General features: G+C 35.9%; 3 protein-coding genes, 1 long non-coding RNA gene and 1 pseudogene across 5 annotated transcripts; 1 reads left to right on the forward strand and 4 right to left on the reverse strand.

Moving 5' to 3' along the window:
• Positions 1–437: 437 nt before the first annotated feature.
• Positions 438–1,020, reverse strand: LOC104732342 (cytosolic sulfotransferase 1 pseudogene; annotated as a pseudogene). Its single transcript, XR_015575395.1, has one exon. The product of XR_015575395.1 is annotated as a cytosolic sulfotransferase 1 pseudogene (transcript).
• Positions 1,021–1,560: 540 nt separating this feature from the next.
• Positions 1,561–3,778, reverse strand: LOC104732343 (pinoresinol reductase 2-like). The gene is made up of 4 exons (XM_010451877.3): positions 3,198–3,778; positions 2,355–2,595; positions 2,029–2,232; positions 1,561–1,875 (listed from the first exon to the last, which is right to left on the reverse strand). The coding sequence occupies exons 1-4, from the start codon at positions 3,543–3,545 to the stop codon at positions 1,715–1,717; spliced, it is 954 nt and encodes a 317-aa protein (XP_010450179.2). The 5' UTR covers positions 3,546–3,778; the 3' UTR covers positions 1,561–1,714.
• Positions 3,779–6,840: 3,062 nt separating this feature from the next.
• On the forward strand, positions 6,841–8,473 carry LOC104732344 (uncharacterized). The gene is made up of 4 exons (XM_010451878.3): positions 6,841–7,207; positions 7,543–7,722; positions 7,809–8,024; positions 8,107–8,473. Exons 3-4 carry the CDS (start codon positions 7,848–7,850, stop codon positions 8,353–8,355), a joined length of 426 nt encoding a protein of 141 aa, XP_010450180.1. The 5' UTR covers positions 6,841–7,207; positions 7,543–7,722; positions 7,809–7,847; the 3' UTR covers positions 8,356–8,473.
• Positions 8,474–13,724: 5,251 nt separating this feature from the next.
• LOC104733701 (uncharacterized) lies at positions 13,725–14,510 on the reverse strand. The gene is made up of 2 exons (XM_087477046.1): positions 14,036–14,510; positions 13,725–13,762 (listed from the first exon to the last, which is right to left on the reverse strand). The coding sequence occupies exons 1-2, from the start codon at positions 14,508–14,510 to the stop codon at positions 13,725–13,727; spliced, it is 513 nt and encodes a 170-aa protein (XP_087333172.1).
• A 604-nt stretch (positions 14,511–15,114) lies between these two features.
• On the reverse strand, positions 15,115–17,684 carry LOC147930824 (uncharacterized). Its single transcript, XR_015574111.1, has 2 exons — positions 16,984–17,684; positions 15,115–15,339 (listed from the first exon to the last, which is right to left on the reverse strand). It is a non-coding gene; the product is annotated as an uncharacterized LOC147930824 (long non-coding RNA).
• Between the last annotated feature and the right edge of the window lie 2,929 nt (positions 17,685–20,613).

Consider the following 20,613-nt stretch of genomic DNA (forward strand, 5'->3'; position numbering starts at 1 on the left):
TAAAACATTTTATATTATGAAACAAACGGAGGGAGTATAAGATATTAGTCAACGAGTTCTTTGGAGATCATATGTGGGGTGACTAATTAATAATCTTTTCAATGATAGAGTAGGTCGAGTTTTGTTTGCTTCTAAATATTTAACACCAAGAGGTCTTGAGAGAGTGGCCTAATTAAGAAAAACAACCCTTCTTTTCAATAATGCAGCACAAGCTACTTGACCTAATATATTCCAAAAACATATCAAAAGTCTCCAAGATACCGACCGAGTCAATTTAGTGTTGTTTATATAATTTGTTTCGGGTAATCTGAATTTTGAAGCAAAATTTTATACGCATCTTTCACGTAGCTATAAAGAACCACACAAATATTCCGAAATTCAATAATCATGACATTGGTTTGCGTTCCTGCTCACGTAGACGATCTTCTCAATTTTTGACCTAAAATGCCAAAGCGACACTAAAATGCCAAAGCGACACTAATACATCCTTGGCGTTCCTGCTCACGTAGACGATCTTGCAAGGAGAGTCCTTGAGCGGCTCTCGAAGAGTATGCAACGGCATGTGGGTTGAGAACAACCTCGGAGATGATGAGATCTTGGTCAGGTCCGGTGTTGAGCTTTTGAGATACAAATTCATCTCGAGAAATGGTACAAGACCGTGAGGGCTATCAGAGGTAAGAGGATGGCTCTGAATACCATCCTTTGACCTATGAAGTAAAGCGACTGTGAGGGCCTTGAGCCAAGTCGTTCCAGACTTGGGGTATGAACTGAGTATTATGTCGGTGTCAAGCGGCTTAAAATGTTTCTGGTAATCGAGGACTGCGTGGAGATTCTTTTCGTAATACCAACATCCTTGGTAGTTGCATAGCTTCTTCCCTTGGACGTTTATGTCTGAAGGAAGTGAAGATATTAAACTTCTGAATTCTGTTCTTACGTCGTCATCGTCTCCAATGTTTCTAAGAGGCTCCGTCTGATTCATTTTTTTTTGTTTTTGTTTATCTTCTCATTTAGCCTATGAGTTTCTGACACTATATAGCACAATCGCAACACGTCACTATTTACAAACGTATTGTTGTTGACCAAATGAATTATTACTGACGTGGTGGTTAAAAAATAATTCAGTTTATTTAAAAGCTCTTTTGAAAATAATAAGATTATCCTTATGATTCCCTACAATATTTGACCATTAACTAATATGATTTTTTTTCCTCAATTAACTAATATGATTTTATACGGAAAGATTTGTTTTAAGAAAAGAAAAAAAAAACATTTAGTTTTCCTAAATTTCTATAATATACTTGTGGTTAGTAACAATAAGAAAATAAAATTGAGATAGTTGACCAGAAATAATCGACAATTGTATTTTGATCTTCGATGCTGATAATGTAAATCCGTCTAAGTGGCTAGAGCAACAGTTATGTAAATTATTTTGACGAGAGAAAATTTGATATGTTCGATATATATCAGTTTCTTAAATGAAATGTTTTCAATAATTTTGTTTTAGCCAATTTTGGATATCATTTCGTGTTTGTTTTTTTTGGTCAATTCTCATCTACAGTATTTTAGTTAAATATAACCATTGAAAAAATTCAAATACGGACAGAATAACATCTTTCTTCTTTAACGAAACAAAAACACTGAAAATAAGGAATGAAAACTTAGCAAATAGCGGATATGTTTTCTATATATGTATGTATTTTGGTTCAACCAAAAATCATAGGAAAATTTTCAAATATTCATCCATGCGTGTGTACTTCACGTCTGGATAGAGTTTAGAAACTTCTTCGTCGTCTCGGACTTCATGATCTGTGAGACAACCTTCGTAGTATATGTGATAGAAATGTCCTAATCCCGCTTGGTGCGCTATTTCCTTCTCTGCATATACAGAACTAACATTGTCACAATTGTTTTACAGAAAATAAATACTTAATCAGCCCATATATATTCAGCTCATTTCTCATAATGTAATGTAATCTCTAATCCACAATTTTTGTTTGGTTAGTACGATGATCGGACTTAATTAATTACCTTCAATGTCAGCAAGAAAGTCGTGTGCTAAAACATATGTCTTCTCCAATACTTTTCCGGTTAGTTTCTCCCATATTTGAACGAGTTCCAAATGTGTGAGAATGTTGTCGGCAGGTCTAACGTACACAGTTTTATTCATCGTTCGGGGATCATTAAGCGTCTTTGCGGTATATTTTGCCATATCATCTTCATCCACGAATATCACTAATAAAATGAATGGGAACCCAAATGGTTTAAATAGATATTTTTCGTAACTATGAAATGGAAGCGATCCAAGAGATGAAATAAAATGAAATGAGTTTCGCATAAGATTTTTTTCTTTTTACCTTTAACATTTCCATCTCCATAGATATCAACTCTTTTCTTGGGAGGCACCAAAGTTCCCATTTGAGATAAATTCCCACCGAAGTATGCGGCAAAACAAGCGCCGACGAGGTATGTGTGGGGGATCCCCGCGGCTTCGATTGCATTTCGTACTTCCATTTTTTGTTCGAATGTTTCACTTCCTGGTGGCATTGCATGTCCCATACGCGACGGATCCATTCCGAATTCTGATGGTAAAAAGCGCTGAAATATTTCAACTTGTTAATATAGTTTATAAGTGTGAACAAAAAAATAGTTAATAATCTATAAGTAGTTCATTAAAAATATTCTAAACTTTTGTTTAAGCACAACGGACAAAAGCTAAGACAGTCAACACTTTTATTTAAACACATGCGACCAGATTAATAATTTAGATAGTTGTTTGAATTGTTTTTAATTTTTTTTTAAACTGATTTTTATTACTTAGAAACGTTTTTAAATAGTCTTTTGATCAATAATTTATTCACGCTTATTAAAACTTTCGCATCAGGAAGCCAAGATGCATATGTCATGCAGACAGATGCATTGGACTTGTACACAATATTGATATAGTTTAATTTATGTCGTTATAATATGCCAAAGCAAGTTTTTGGAAAATCAACCTAGCTTTAATATCCGGTATTATAAATTACTTTGAAATTTGATGTAAAAGGGTGTGAACTACATGCATGATGTATAGCGGATATATGATTCAAACTCTACTATCAACTGAAATTTCAATGATAAGATTTATAATTTCATGAAACTGATATAGCTAGTGATGTATCAACATATATAAATACACATGTGGTTTTTTACTTCTTTACCTTGACGCTACCGGCCTCTTTGATGGCTTCGACCAGTTTGAGTTGAACGGGGATGTTGTGGGTACGGAAATGGACGCCGGACATGGCGGAGACAACCACGTCGACTTGCTTTACGGCAGAGACAAGGCTCTGGTGATCGGAGAATGAGCCTTCCACGAGATGTGCGCCAAGTCTTTTGAAAGAGAGGAGGAGCTGCACCTTCTCAAGGTCCACTCCGATCTCCGGCCGCTGCAGAACGTAAGTCTCGTGTCCCTCAGCCAAACATGCACTTACAATCCTCCTCCCCAAGGATCCCGTCCCTCCAACCACTAGAACACGCGTTTTCTCGCCAAAATTAGTCTCTGTCATCTCTCTAAGATATGTGCTTTCTGTTGGGGGTGGTGAAAACTTGAGATATAGTGTTGTCACTTATCAATCTCTCTAACACTCGTTAGGTCGAATATTTTATTCACTCACGGATATATACGTATAGGGGCGGGAGCGAAGACAATAGTACACTCAAGTCTCTCATTTAACACGCCCTTACAATCCTCGTCAGCGACGACCCGTTCTTTCCGCCAACCACCACAAAGTTACAAAAAAACATTTGGACTCATTATGCTGATGGATTACTTAAGTATTCGACAGATGCATGTGATGGACACTTTAACTAATAGGAGTCCGTCGACGTGGCTAAGTCGAAAGAGATACGTAATAATAATTTACTTATGAAACTAGTAGGTTTTTGATAGACAAATGTCTCAAGGTTAAGTCAATCGAAGCGGAAGTTTGATTGTATTTGTGCATCTATGTACCATTTCTTTCTACTACTTGATTATGTTTGTAATCTGTATGTGTGACCTGAGGTCATGGCTTTTGCTAATAAATGAGGTTTTCAAATATCATCAACTATTATAAGATGCATACAACGAGCCCATGTTTAGTTCACAAAAAGAAGAACCAAAATTGATACTAAACGTACGTAGTAGCCATTTTTATATGTCTAACCAATTTTTTTGTAGTTAGACATGTTATATTAGTTTCATTTCCCTGGCCAAGATTTGAATTCGTAACTTTATATGAAAATATGGACTTTTTTTTAGTATTCTTACTTTCTTAGTGATATTATTCGTCTTTTCATATATCAACATAGTTTTTAGTTCGTATCAGGATATCTAAAAACTCAATGTCCGTGAAAACTTGGATATTCGATGCATGTAAATAATTATGATTGATGGTTGTACCTTCTACTGACGAACTATGTGATGATTGGGTTGTTGACAAATTTCGTGGTTTTAAAATCGACTTGTTAGGTTACAGCCTAATAATGTTTGCTGTAAGTTGTAAAAAAATAAAAATAAATGTTTGCTGTAACTATGATCAGAAAAAAAATGTTTGCTTTAAGTTAGGCGTGCCTATAATTCTCATCGAGATATATGAAAACAATGTAGTACGAGACTATGATACGCAATGGAACATGGATTAATATGTTTGTTTTTAAAAAACTGTAAATTTCTATTTAAAAGGTAAAAAATGTTATTGTAGATCAATTCATTTATATCTTATTTTTGTTAAAAAATTATATTAGTTAAATTATTTTTTTGTTATTTAGTACTCGAACTTATTAATCTTTTAACAATATAATGCCGGATAATTTTACATTTTTTTAAGTTTGGTTAAATTTTATTTGAACAATATTTATAATTATGTGTGTGAAAATATCATTATTAAAAACAAATATAGTTTTATTTATGTAATATATTTAATTTTAAAGATCATAATATTTTATAATAGATTGTTTTGTACATGAAATTAAAAATATGTTGATCACGTTGATTATACAATTGTAAATAATGGCTACAATTAAATTTATGTCGTAATGTAATCGCAAATATGTGGGAAACTAATAAAGTTTTATAATTGCATTTGCAAAAATTTAAAAGTAGCATTTATCTATTAATCTGATAAATATTTATGATAATCTTAAAAATATATCAGGTTAAATTATTTTCTAATTTTTCAACTTAAAATAGTTTAGATATTCATCTTATGTTACATAATTATGCATTTTAGCTAAAACAAAATTGGAGAAAAATGAATATAAATATTGAAATTTTAATGCTTATCATGTACATATTCATACTGCGTATTTTTTTTTTTATCTTGTTGATTTGTTTAATTTTATAAGATATACAGTATTTGGGTTACAACTGATTTCTATATTTGATGTCAAATTAGCTATTTTTTCTTTATAGATTGAATAATCGGACCAAGTTAACCTGAATCATTTCACACTACGATCTTATTTACTGGCTGGAAAAATATTTCATTTATATCACAAGCAGTTGTTACTTGTTATAGGCAATTAACATTGGAGTTTTTTTTGTTCGTCTAGAGTCGTTTAACAGCCGTATAGACAAGTCAAACATGCTAATCTTCTCGAGATTCTTCTGTAAAGTGTAATCCTAATATGTCAAATGCTATGACTTCTCGAACTTATGACACTACAAGAAAACAATACGATTTCCGACGGAATTCCCGACGGACCTTATCCCGTCGGATATTTCCGATGGATTCTCGAGTGATTCATGACGAGAATTGAATCGTCGTAATCTGTTGGTAATCCGTCGGGAATTACTGACGGGATTTGTTCCATTGGAAATCCTAGACCAAATTCCGACGGAAAACTGACAGATTAAGTCTGTTAGATTATTTCGTCAGAATTCCGTCGGTATTTCAAATTGTATTAAATAAAAATAAAAGATCAAACACTATGGTCATGCAAGTTTTATAATAAATTTAATTAGATATACTCTTACAAATTTATATATAAATCTAATACATGGCATGGTTATTTTTAATAATTTGTAATCTTACAAAGCACATCAACTTTTTTTTAATAGATATTAGGTCTAACAAAGCACTCCATAACAATTGTGTTTGTCAAATAGAATTGAAATGTAAATAAATAAAACCTGAATAACTCATAAATCCGTTGGTAATCTGTTGGAAATTCCCGACGGATACCCGACGGCCCGACAAACGCATTCAAACGCATTCAAACGCATTTAACACGTGTTTAACAATTCAAACTCGGGTTTAAGAATTCAAACGCATTTAACACGTGTTTTTTGATCCGTCAGGAACCCATCGGGTAAAGATCAACAGATTACCAACAGATTTTCGATGGGTTTAGGGTATAGTATATAGAAATATGAAACTTTTTAACTTAACACATTCACAAACACTATTTCTTATGTTTTAAAACACTTACAATCTGTTTTGGTCAATTATATGACTATAAGTTGAAATTTTAAAAATTTAACATGATTTCATCATAAGTGTTTCTATATATACTTATAATGTTACTAAAGAGTTTGAATGTTTTGAATCTATAATTTTAAAATATTTTTTTTGTTGGTTTTTTTTTATGAAACACATTTGGAAGTTATGTAGTATACTTATTGTAATGGTAATTGAATAGTTAATAAATTTTTCAAACCATTTATGTAGTTTTTTGAACTTTTTTCATATATCCGTCGGGAAACTGTTGGTGTCAAAGAAAGTTAAATATTATTCCGTCGGGATTCCGTGGGATAAAAAACAAATTTACCCCGGGAAATATTTTTCCCCAAATATTTTGTATCAATTGTGGGAAGGAATTAAAAACATTTTTTTTAATTACTTACCCTAAACCTCAAAAACGCTTCACTATCTTATGTTTTCCCATCGACAACCTAAAAAACTTCTTCTTCCTCAAAGCTTTTTTTCCGATTCACTGCTTCTTCTTCCCCTTCCTTCCTCTTTCTCTCTTCTAATTCCAAGATTCTGTTTCTCCCTCTTTCTCTCTTCTAATTCTATGGTTTCAGTGTCTTATGTGTTCTCTTCCTCAACCTAGACATGCCATCTTCAACCGCTTACCCTATGGATACAAATCTTCTGATTCACTGTTTGTTCTTCCCGTTTCTCCCTCTTTCTCTCTTCTAATTCCAAGATTCTGCTTCTCATATCCACCACAACCATTGAACTATGTAAGATTTGTATCCTTTTATCTCAAATTTGTTTGATTTGGGATTTGCAATGTTTGGGTTGAATTATGTCAGATTAAGAAGTTGTTTGGTTGAAATTACTTTGATTTTGCATTTTCCATGTTTAATTATTGGGTAAAAGGAAACTTTTTCTAAAAAAAAAAAATCGGATATGCTTAATTGATATATTTGTTAAGAGGGGGTTTAATTGATATGCTTAATCGGATATGCTTAAGGATCTCTTTTGTTTTAGTTTTCTTAATTGTAACATTGAGAGATTTGAGGCGATTTATATGGATTCCGTGGGATCAAAAACTACTTATTTTTTATTTTTTCAGGGATTACGGTACTTATAGACGTCGAAGGTGTATGAAGGGTTGCAAGAGTATTGGGCACAATCCAAGACAAAGGAAACTGCTACCCAGAAATCTCAGAATCGGAATAGCACTAGAGGTGGCAAAGGGAGAGCAACTCACAATTCTGGGTCAACAAGCCACTATACTCGTGGAAAACAACTTGTAAGTTTTTTTTAACATGTTTCGACATTTTGTAGATCAAAACTTAACTTCATCTTTGGATTAAAACATCTTGATTTGTTTTGAAGACTAAAAGAGATGGTGTTCCTCCTGATTACTTAACGTTAATGGAAGACACCCACACCAACAAGAAGACCAAGCAAATACAAGACCCCTTAGCTAAGGAAGTGATTGAAAATTCTCGTAAGAGGATGGAGGAGTTTAGATTATCCCAACCTTCAGCCGATGGTGATGGCTTACCAACACCAATCCCAGCTGAGATGATTAACAAGTTCGTTCTTGAGGTGATCACACTTTGATTCAAATTGTTTTTTTTGCTTATGATTATTTATACGTTCATTTTGTTCTAATTGTTCTAAATTTCAGGAAACCCCACAAACCAAAGGTCGAATCTTTGGATTAGGAAAGGTGGCAAAAAGACTTCGTACTTCTTCGTCACCAATAGATGAGCGTAATCCAGAACTTCTTCGAGTCCTCCAAGAAAAAGATGAACGTATTGAAGCTCTTGAGAAGATGATGGAAAAAGAAAATGAGAAGAACAAGCTGAGAGATGAGGAGCTTGCATCATTCATGGCAGAGATGCGATCAAAGTTCCCTGTGAATTCAAGCTCCTAGACCTAGTTTCACAAGATCAAATTCAACATAATCTTTTTCTTTTTGTTTTTTGGGATGATTTGTGATATTATATTTTGGAGTTCTAATTTTATGAATATAAATGTTATCATGATATAAACTTTAGGAATGCAGTGCAATTATTTAGGCCGTTAGGAATATTATAATTTTACACGAAGTATGTTGTTGGACGTACGTTTCACCTTTGACCTTAATTACTTCAATTCTTAGACATTTATTAACTCTTCATCTATACTTAAGTTGCCGAACTGAAAAATAATACACCAATGTTAAAAACCAAGCAAAAAGCTACAATAAGTAATATGTTTCAATGAATAAACTAAACTTTTGATCTGTAGTTTATGTTATCAAGAAGGAAAGAACACATGAAATGTACATAGGTGTATAATAAATCGAACACAAGGCATGATGAGTCTGTTGAGAACGATAAATAAGATAAATGCGATTTTATAAGAAGTATTTCAAAACTAAAAGTTACTGAAAACACTAATAGTGTTTTACGTGTGGCTAAACTGGCCACAATTAAACAATATCCTTGATTTGGCAGCAACAAAGATTGCTTTGCAAATCGAACTAATGCCTTCTTTCATACACAATTAGAAGTATATACGAGCTTACCGTAGATGTAAACTTTTTGTACGAGAGACTTCATCTACGAAAATATCTGTGTACAAGAATATGGTGTATCAATACAATAAAAACACAATGTTTCTTTCCAAAGCTTGACACCTCAGCTTCTGTATTGAAACAGGTGTTGACACCTCAGTAAAATCAACAACCTATCAAATTATAACAATTAATACATGTCAGCTTTTCTCATTATGTGGACAAAGCAAATCAAAAAGCTTTGTAACACTGCGTTTAATCAGTTGCTGAATTTATGTTCTTCGTCGCCGTCGTACCAACCTTCGACCGATCGTTAGTCGATTGATTGATTGCTTGTGGTGGATTTCACAACAATGGAGTACGTAAACCCAGAAGGTCTTCGATTTGATGTCGCCAATTCAATGAGGTATGTTTCCCATCTCTCTATTCCTTGTCTTTGTTTGCTGATTCCTTGTCTTTGTTCGATTCAACGATATACTTATATATGAACACAAAATTTCAACTTTGTTTTTAGTTCTGGTGTTTTCGAGATGGGCAATACCAAAGAAATTGCAGCTGTCTATGGTCCAAGAGAGGTACTTGATTTGACCTATAAAGATTGGTGCTTCAGTTGTATATAATCCAGTGAATTAAGCGAAATGGTTTATTTCTGTTGGTTTTAATTGTATGTATCTATCTCGGTGAGAGAATTTTATCTCCGACGGAGAAGCCAAGTTGCATATCTAATCTTAAGCTGATCGGAGATTGGAAAGTGTTGGTGCACGCAGATCTGCTATATTATATTGCTTCATCGAAGATTCTGAGGTTGACTAATCAATACAATAAAAACACAATGTTTCTTTCCAGAGCTTGACACCTCAGCTTCTGTAATTAAGCAGGTGTTGACACCTCAGTAAAAATCAACAACCTATCAAATTATAACAATTAATACATGTCAGCTTTTCTCATTATGTGGACAAAGCAAATCAAAAAGCTTTGTAACACTGCGTTTAATCAATTGCTGAATTTATGTTCTTCGTCGCCGTCGTACCAACCTTCGACCGATCGTTAGTCGATTGATTGATTGCTTGTGGTGGATTTCACAACAATGGAGTACGTAAACCCAGAAGGTCTTCGATTTGATGTCGCCAATTCAATGAGGTATGTTTCCCATCTCTCTATTCCTTGTCTTTGTTTGCTGATTCCTTGTCTTTGTTCGATTCAACGATATACTTATATATGAACACAAAATTTCAACTTTGTTTTTAGTTCTGGTGTTTTCGAGATGGGCAATACCAAAGAAATTGCAGCTGTCTATGGTCCAAGAGAGGTACTTGATTTGACCTATAAAGATTGGTGCTTCAGTTGTATATAATCCAGTGAATTAAGCGAATTGGTTTATTTCTGTTTGTTTTAATTGTATGTATCTATCTCGGTGAGAGAATTTTATCTCCGACGGAGAAGCCAAGTTGCATATCTAATCTTAAGCTGATCGGAGATTGGAAAGTGTTGGTGCACGCAGATCTGCTATATTATATTGCTTCATCGAAGATTCTGAGGTTGACTAAGTTTGAGCTTCTCTGTGAATTGTCTCTGTGATCTGTATCATTAAAGAAACAGAGGAGGAAGAAAATGACGTCGGGGACGAGAATGCCGACATGGAGGGAGAGAGAAAACAACAAGAGGAGAGAGAGACGACGGAGAGAAATGGCAGCTAAGATCTTCACCGGATTGAGAATGTACGGTAACTACGAGCTTCCTAAGCATTGTGATAACAACGAAGTTCTTAAGCACTCTGCAACGAAGCTGGTTGGATCGTCGAGCCTGATGGCACCACTTACCGCAAGGTTCGTTTTTTTCTCCAATCTGGATCTCATTTTTTTTTCTGTGCTTACTCAGATTCAAAACAAGAGCATGCATTGGTATGTATATGCTTTCCTGAGTTGCCAGAGTTTCTGCAGGAGGTTTTCAACTATGTGATAAGTTCCCTTAATTGATAAATAAAGATGAAGATCGAACAAGAAGGAGAAGAGAAGGAGAAGGAGAAGAGAAGTGTATTCGGGAATCAGAGAAGGAGAAGAGAAGCTGATGATTCGTTCAATGTGTTAATTGTTCTTGTATATAATCCTTTAATAATTAGAAGATTTTGTGTGCTGGGGAGGATAACCTCGTGGCCACCCTTCTGTTATTGACAACACAATGCTTCTTAAGAAGTTTGCTGGTGAAGGAGGAGAAAGGGTTGATGTGCAAAAGCTGTTTGCATACATTGGACTGTTTACAATTGTTGCTCTCTGGTGGCTTGGTATAATAATATCTTCCATATTTTAGTTTTGCAAGTGTATCATCCAAAACATAACATATGAGACAGGGAATTGTTTGTCTCTTGATCAAAAGTTTGTGTTTTTGGTTGTTTGTTTTCAGTGTGGCCATTAACAGCACTCGGGATGAACCCAAGTTTACCATACCACACTCTAAAAGTTGATGAAGTTGTCTTAGCCAACGGTTTTGTTGGACGTGTCCTCTCTGACTATTTTTGGTACGTTACAATGATTCTATGTTGTCAGCTTGATGATTCCAAGTCTCAAGCATTTAGCGACAATTTTTCCAAAAACTTATCATCTACAGAAACCCTATCATTAGAAATATACCACAGCAACAACAACATAAAAAGGAACACTAATCTGTCTCAAACGCAAAAGCTGGAGAATCTTCTTGGTCTTAGGGTCAATGGCATTGATACTGCAAAATAATTCAAGGAACAACAGATAGGGACAACAGATACTCTCTTCTTTAATTTTTCTTCTTCTACTTATTCTTCTTATTGTCGAATGGGGATCAGAGGAATCAAGCACCAAGGATTCCAATCTACCCAGCACGAACGGGAAACATAATCGAAATCCGCTAGAAGACAATCTTTTCAAATTTGTCAATAACAAAAAAAACATCACGGTTAAACAAAATAAGAAAGAGCTCCTGAATTGGACCGACACACAATGGGCTTTTTATTTCTACCATGTTCGAATACTTTCTAAATAAACCAAGTAATCAGTTCTACAGTAAAATAAAATATTAACAATAGAATATATATGTCAATACATAAACCAACAACCAAAATAAAGTAAAAATAACAACATAACAAAACAAACAACCTCCAATACATCGTAAACAATCAACACAACCATAACACTATACAAACCCAACACAAACATACAAAAAAATACACAAAACAATACATAATAAAAAAGAAAAAAAACCACACACAATAAATAAATTACACACAACAAACCAAAAAAAAACATAAAAAAAAACATAAAAACCCTCCCCGCGGCGTAGCGCGGGTACTATCCTAGTTAATACTAATAGCATTAGAAAATAGCAAGATATACTAATAACAAGAATATGGTGCCGTACACAAATATTTGTGTACAAGAATATGGTGCATTAATACTAATAGCATTAAAAGATAGAAGATATACTAATAACAAGAATATTGTGCATTAATATCTGTGTACGCTCGACATCTTTACGTACAACTTCTTAATGTGTAGCAAATAAAGATTTTTTTGGAGTTTGTGGCTGATAACTCTCTAATTTACCTGTTTTAGGCACTTTTTTTGTCCATATTCTGCATTATATATACCTTAACCTTAGCATTTTAGGTCATTAATTGTAGAAATTTGCATTTAAGCCATTTAGGGTGCTGCATTCTTGCATTTGTGCATTTTGGATGAAAACAAGTGTCTTAGAGCCTAAAATGGGGAAAAACAAGGTCAAATTCGAGCATGTACCCGAAGGAGCTATTGAGCAAGAAGAATAGTCTGAACCTCAACCCGATCAAGGAGGGTCTAGGAGCAGGAAGAACAACCCGAAGACCTACCTGAGGAACTACCCGACCATATTTTAGAGCACTGCCTCGAGCAGACCCTCGGGCAGGACGGAGCAGCTAGGTTAAAAGGGTTTCCATATGTAAACTCCTCTCTTCTTCCTCTCGCAAAGGGACGCCACAGACACTCAGAACAGAGAGCGACAGCCTCCGAGAGAGATTTTGAGCGACTCAAACGCTTTTTCCACTTTGTTAGGATTCAATTTCATTTCTTTTTGGTATTCTTTTAGTTTTTCGATTATGTACTCTACTACTTTTATTTTTATTTTCAATACAATGCAATTCACTTTCATTTGCGTTTTTGTGCTTTCTACTATGAGATCTGAGTAGTGAAACGAAGTTTCTAGGGATGGGATAGACAAATATGTGTTCTTGATCGGTTAGGATGTCTTAGCTTAATTGTTTAGGTTATATAAATTCATTTCTAGATTGGTGTTCTTAATGTTAGTTTCAGACCGAGAGGTTGAGATTAGATCTAGGTGGTTTTGCCATCGAGAGATGTTGTTGAAATGCTTGAATCAATCAATGCTAGAGATTTACTCACTTAGCCTAAGAGATTAGATGTGTAAGGAGTTTATTGACAATAATGAATCGGTTTGTAATGCATGTTTGGTCATGTTTCTCCATTAATAGTTAGGTAGGGGAGTAGCCAAGGTTGATTGTTTCTATCACGAGAGTGTTTTAACAAGATTTAAGAGATTCATTGTCTAGGGAATATTTGCTTGAGGCATGTAGGACATCCCATACTGGTTAGGAACACTTATGAGTCGATTACCCCATCCTTAGGAGCTTTCTTCTCTTGATTGTTTAACTTTATTCAATAACTCGACCCCTTACCCGAAATGGTACTCGATCACCAGCTTCGTGTATACCTTCGAGCTGTTCATCCTTGACTTCTTGATCCGATCACTCCACCCGATCCTGTACTCGAATGCTTGCATCAAGTGCTTAGGTCATGTGGTTCTTGCCTTTTTATTTAGTTTTGCTTATTTTAGGATTGTTAGATAAAACCCCAATTATTGCTTGGCTTGACTTGCTTGTTTCTGATCTTATCATATCTGCTAGCATAACAACCATTTGGATTGATAACCCTTTGTACTACAACTGCATAGGGAATTGATACCCTCGGTGAAAATCTTGTTATCAATGGCAGTGGAATAAATTGGATAAAAGTAGACCATTTTGGATAAATACCATCCGTGAGATAGTAATCCAACTTGTACTGGTGTCCGTTGACACTGTATTTAACTTTCGGAGCTCGACCGTTTAAAATATCATCAAAAACAGGAGAGCGCTCAAAAATATTTATATCGTTTAATGTACCTGGAGGCTTGAAAAAAGCATGCCAGATCCAGAGATCTTGCGAAGCTACATCCTCTAAAATGATTGTTGGCTTGCTAGAACCACATGTATATTGACATTTCCATGCGGTTAGACAATTATTCCACTCCCAATGCATACAATCGATGCTTCCTAGCATCCCCAGAAATCCGCGTAGCTCTCCAATATCAAGTAGTCGTTGAAGATCTTCTGGTGTCAGTCTTCGTAAGTACTCATCTCCGAAACAATTTATGATGGCTTCAACAAAATTCTCCAAGCATGAGTACGCCATGGTTTCAGCAATTCGGAGGTATTCGTCAACCGCATCATCAGCCGAACCATATGCCATCATACGAATTGTTGCTGTACACTTTTGTAGTGCCGAAAGCCCAACCTTCCTGTAGCATCTCTTCACTGTTGAAAGAATGGAATTTCATTTCCGAGTCACTCAACGATTCGCATGACCAAGGGCTTGTTCATTCTAAAACGGCGTCGGGAGATACGAGGAAAGTATGTCGCATCTCCACTAAAGTAATCGTTCCACAAGTGGGCGTGGCCGACTTCACGGTTTCTTTCATAGAAGGCTCTTTTTTTTTTGGTTTCTTCGGTCGCTGATGTTGACCCGGTGGACTGAGAAGAGTTTTCCAGACTTGATCAGAAACTTGGTCACAAACTTGATTAAAGCATTCATCAATTGTGTAATCTAAATTATTGTGGTAAGAAGATGCCATTTTGGAGAGAAATGGTAAAAGAAAAAAGAGAGAGTGTTTGATAATTTTGTGAATTGGTTGTGATAATTGTTGAACCACAATGGCATTCACGTTTTATAGACATGCGTGTGGTCTAAAAGCATTTGGACATATGTGGTGTTCAACGTTTCCAAAGTTTGTGGTATGCTGAAGAAAAAAACAAAACTTGTACTTGTAAAAAATATGTGGTGTGGGTAGGTAAAATACAAAATACTAACTTGTACTTGTCAAAATATGTGGTCAAAAATACAATAATACAATGCTCTTCTTCCATTATTACAACAATACAATGTATGTGGTTAAAAATTTAACAATACAATGCTCTCCAATATGTGGTGCTCACGGAGAAGACTGTTGTGTGTGGTCAAGCTCAACAAGCACCAATGTGGTCACAGTCTCACGGGGAAGACTGTTGTGTGGCCCTTTATCCTAAAAAATGTAAGTAATAGTGGTTAAATACCAACCCACATAACATATCATATGCAAACTGAATCCCATTGTAAGAATTAGAGTAAAACTGATTACATAACATATTCAAACGAACCAATTACATAATTGTTCAACAAAGTAAAACCGACTACATAAGTCCGAGTACATAAGACAAAACAAAGTAAAACACAATCATCAAAGAAACCGATTACAAGAAAAATTCATCAATAAGTCCGAGTACATAAGACACAACAAAGTAAAACACAACTCGTTAATAAGTAAAACACAAACCGATTCAAACTGATGACAACATGTCATCAATAAGTTTGTCCTTTAAAGTTTTTTTTCTGACTCAGTAAGTGAATCTTTTTTTTGCAATGAGATTTTCAAGCATCACATGCTTACTATGCTTCTCTTTCATAGCAAACTCCATCTCTTTCAAAGCAAAATCCTTTTTCTTCATCTCATATCTCCTCTCAACCTCTTGCATCTGAAACTCCAACCAAGCTTTTGGGTCTCCCTCCACATCCACTTTAGTGTTGCTGTTCTTCTTGGCCTTTCTCTTTGCAGCCTTAACATCTGGAGGACGGGTCATCATTGGTTCAGCCTCGACATCCACCGGTTAGGAACTTGAAGGATCTGCAGAACCATCCACCCGTGTCCTTTTCACTCCAATTCCTTTAGAAGATGTGGACGCACACCACTTCTGATCATATCTAAGCTCTCGCTAATCATGCTCGAAGGCGAATTTCTTGTTGTGATCATTGAAGTAGATCTGGTTTGCTAGCTTCATAACGTCATCTTCATTCTGACCACTTGTTTTCTCCCTTTTCGCAGCCTCATAGCAACCTACGAACTTGCACACAGTGTCGTTGATCGTACACCACCGCTGCTTACAATGACTGGACTCTCGCTTTGGTCGGCCTACAGCATTCGGACAATCTGCAATATAATCCGCTATCCTTCCCCAGAAGGCTCCACGTCTTTGCTCGTTTGAAGTTATAGGATCCTTGCTCGTGTTCAGCCAAGCGCTGACAAGCATCAGATCATCTGCTGGTAACCATGTATGCCTTGCTCTGCAGTTACCAACTGGGGATGCAGCTGCAGGTGGGGCGCCTGAACATTGACTCTCATATGGAGAGTCAACAAGCATGTGGGTTTCATGTTGACTTTGTAGCAGGTCGAAGAAGCCAGGAGAGTGAGGATAGAGATTCATGGAGTTGTCTGAATCCATAGCCTACTTATTCGTGTGTATGTTAGAAGGAGAAGGAAGGGTTAATGTTGTGTGATTTGTGATAAAGGCTTACTGTTGTGTGTTTTGTGTTTTACTATCAAGTGAACCTTTTATTTATACAAAGCTCACCACTAGTTTACTTTTAAAACAAGTGAGTTTAATTTAAGTTTTTACCTAAACTACAACAACCATACATTTATCACATTAAAACAACCAACCTACCCTACACCATCCTTCAATAAGTCTGATGTAGATGCATTCATGAATGACTGACTCGAAAAGTACCTCCCTAATCAAGTACTAACTATATTTCTCACAACCAACAAACAAAAAGCAATCATCAATGACTGACTCGACTCTTGCCTAAACTAACACCAAATTAATTAAGAAAGAAGAGGATCATATATTACCTTGCTTCATGGCGAACAGGTAGCAGTCTCGATCACAGTCCATCATTGCAAGTTGGTCCACTTAACCTCAAAATAAAAGAGAGAAGTAGATCACTTAACATGCCCAAATGAAAAAAACACACTTCTCAAACTTTTTTTTGTAGAAACAAACTTCTAATTAATCATGCCCAAATTAAAAACAAACTTATCAATCTACCCAATGAGATCATACATAGTAAAAGATAAATCGAACAAGAACACAATCAGACCCATAGCTTTTTTGCTTCGTGGTAATCGAACAATAACACAAACTGAACCAAAGTTTTTCTGCTTTCTCGTAAACGAACAATAAAATGACAACTTCCACCAAAAATATGCATCATATCGGAACAGAGGCGAGGCAAGCAAAAACCCTAAATTCGAACAACCATCAAAGAACCCTAATTTGCAAACACAAACCCAAACAACCCTAATCCGTTTAACTAATCATAATAGATACTATTAAACTGATAAACTTACCCTCCGATTCCAATAGCTTCAATTTCATCCGAATCAATCGACTCCAAAATCAAATCTCAAACTATTCAATCTTGGAGTTGATTCAATATCCTCCGATTGCCGATCCGCAAATTTAATAACAAACTTTGCATCGGATATCCTCCGACCCCAATCTCCTTTTATTCGATATCCTTCCTTTGTGAATTTTGGACTTCGATCAAGAGAGAAAGAGAGAGACAGAGAGATGAAAGAAAGAAATATTTGATCCGAAAAAAAAAATTTCTACTTCTATTGTTGGTTCAGCCAACGAATAAGTGACACGTATGATCTCTTATTCCATAAACGAGTCTACTAAATAAGAGGCTCTATTATATTTTTTTGATTTCTCTGATTTATTTTTTTACTTTTTTCAACCACAACCCCTCTTAAAACCCCCCATCAGGGATGACCTAACTAGAAAATGATCGCCTTCTAGAAAATGATATAATTTGTTTGCCATAATATTTCTTTAAGAAATATGATTTTGGAAAATTAAAGTTTTTCTTGGGTTACATTTCTTTTTTTAGTATATATATCTGATCTGAAAATTTATCACCTTATAGTTTCTCATCGTTAATATTATAACCGTTGAAACCCATTCACCCAATTTTCAAATGTGTATAAATGTGTGACATCATCATATCATCGACTAACCAAACCACTGTGAAAGAGTTCCCGTGAGAATCGAGTCCAGGGAGAGAGCAAGTTTTCGTCATGTTCTTGAGCCTTGGATTAGAGAGGTTGGGTTGTATGCTTGGCATAACTCATGCGGATTTATTGAGGTTTAATTGTTAAAGATTGCTAACAGAACTCAATCAAGATTCCGGTTCACTTTTTATTTGGATTATTTTTTTGTTTTTATAATTTTTGTTTATGAATATATTATTCAAAAGAAACATATATATATATATATATATATATATATTATGTACATGGAACATTTCTGCTTTCAGTTCAGATTAGTTTCCTTTCATTTCAGAACAATTTTGATTCTAATTAATTATATATTTAAAGCTGAATTACATATATTATCCTTTTCATATTACTTTTGTTAAATGGTATATTCAGATTGCAATGGTTGTGATCGCAATGGTTCATATACAAATTCAGCCGAAAAGAATGTAAATTTCAACTAGATATAAGGTGATGTGAGCGCCAAACGGCTAAGCGGCTCGGACGGAGTTCGGAGTCGTGGGATGCTCAGGAAAACGGTGACTTTCCTCGGACCAAAGAAACACAGTGAAAGTATGATGAGGACGGATGATGGAAACGGGATTTGACGGCAAACGAACAATTAGAACGCCGATTTGGTAGAGCAGCTGCGTGATAGCGGTTGTTCGGACAGATGGACGCGGTAGCGGATGAATGGTACTGTGGAATCGGACGGCGGCTAGCGAACCGAGTAAGAAAATCGACCTCGGTTTACTAGAGAAAGATGGGGTCGAAGTGGAACACAACCAACGATCGGATGAACGCGGTGCAATAGAGACGGTATGGATCAAACGGCAGTGTACACGAGCGATGAGTAGCGTCGTACGCCGGCTAGAAGAAGATCGATCCCAGATCGGTTCTTCTAAGGTTTCTTTCAAGCCCAGTCCCGGACTATGTTGCGAGAAAGAGAGTTGAGACAAGAAGCAAAGATTCACTCTTTGGAAAATTATGATTTCATTCAAGTCTAAAGAGTCTAAGCAAGTGGTGTTGGAAGTTTAAATAGTGTAAGGGTTTAGAGGGAACTAGGGACACGCGGACTTGCTATGGTCCGCAAACATATGCCCTTGACACGTCTCCACAGACGGTGAACACGTTGCCCTCTATGTGGTTTAAACAAGGCCACACACGTCACACTATTCCAACGTTCACAAGGGAAGGATCTAGACAAAGTTCAAAACGCAAAGTTTAAAGAAAAGGAAAGAAAAGAAAGGCCATGTCCTTAGGCTAAGTGCGGATGACACGTCACTGATGTTAAACGCGGCGTTGCAAGCATCCTTGGGTTAAACGCGGTGTTGTGCGTTAGGACTCGTCGCCTCGTTAAAACCTTCTACGGTAAACCTCATGGGAAAAACCCGAAGTAAGAGAAAAGAGTAGGAGTCATGATCTTGACGTCTTTGGCGCCCTCATCCTTGGGTAAGGACGAAGGCCATACGGACGGTCTTGCTGATGGTTTCCTTGGCCGAGTTGATCTCTTGTTCTTCTTGGACAAAAGCTTAGACGAAGTGGTTGATCTTGTGTCTTGAAGTCCTGGATGAGCTCTTGGTCCGAGTGGTTGCACCGGGAATGATCCTAGGCATGCTTGCTCCGAGTTGTCCTGCGGGTGATATGAGTGTCCGAGAGGTATCCGAGTCCGGCTCGAGCGATCCTGGACGCGTGTCCGATCCAGTGCTCACAGCATAAGGTATACTTCTCTTTCAAATCCTTTAATCCGTCCATGAAAATTGATATTATTTTTATTTATTTGCATGAATGTCAAATTTTGTTCATAAAAAAAAATCCTTTGTAGTAAATGCATCTATAATTTTACATTCTTATAAACTGAAAAGCTGAAACTGAAAATACTGAAGTTGAGGCAAAGATGAAAGAGCTTATGAGTAGCTTAATTTTTGAAAAAAATACTAGAAACCCCTTACAGCATACCATTCCCGCAAGAGTCCTTCTAGACTTCCGTTACTACGGGTTGAGACTATGGACAACTGATTACGACCCATGCTATCAATTAAGTAGATTTGCTGAAGATGTTGGTTGCTCCCCATGTCGTCTTCGGTTCCTTTATCTTCATATCAATACATAGTGGTCTGGAATACATATCGTAGCATATATGATATTTGATATAGTCGGCCGAATCCTGAACCCAAAAGTACACTGAGGGCATCATTTAATCTATAAATAAAATCACCATGAATCCCGATCAGCCCTTCTTCTTCAGCCAGTGTATGCATGAGATGTAGTTTGTCAATATTCTAGTATGTGTTCACTTACCTACTCGAATATAGGAATAGGAAATGCAACTTCCTCTCACTCTTTGTTATTGCAAAGGAAAAAAAATAAATTTCAATATATTGCGAAAATATGCGTCAGTAATAAACGAGAAAATATGAACAGTAAAAAAGAAAGTAATCA

Source organism: Camelina sativa, chromosome 12 (assembly GCF_030686135.1).
Source record: "Camelina sativa cultivar CO46 ecotype springtype chromosome 12, ASM3068613v1".
Classification (NCBI taxonomy): Eukaryota; Viridiplantae; Streptophyta; class Magnoliopsida; order Brassicales; family Brassicaceae; genus Camelina; species Camelina sativa.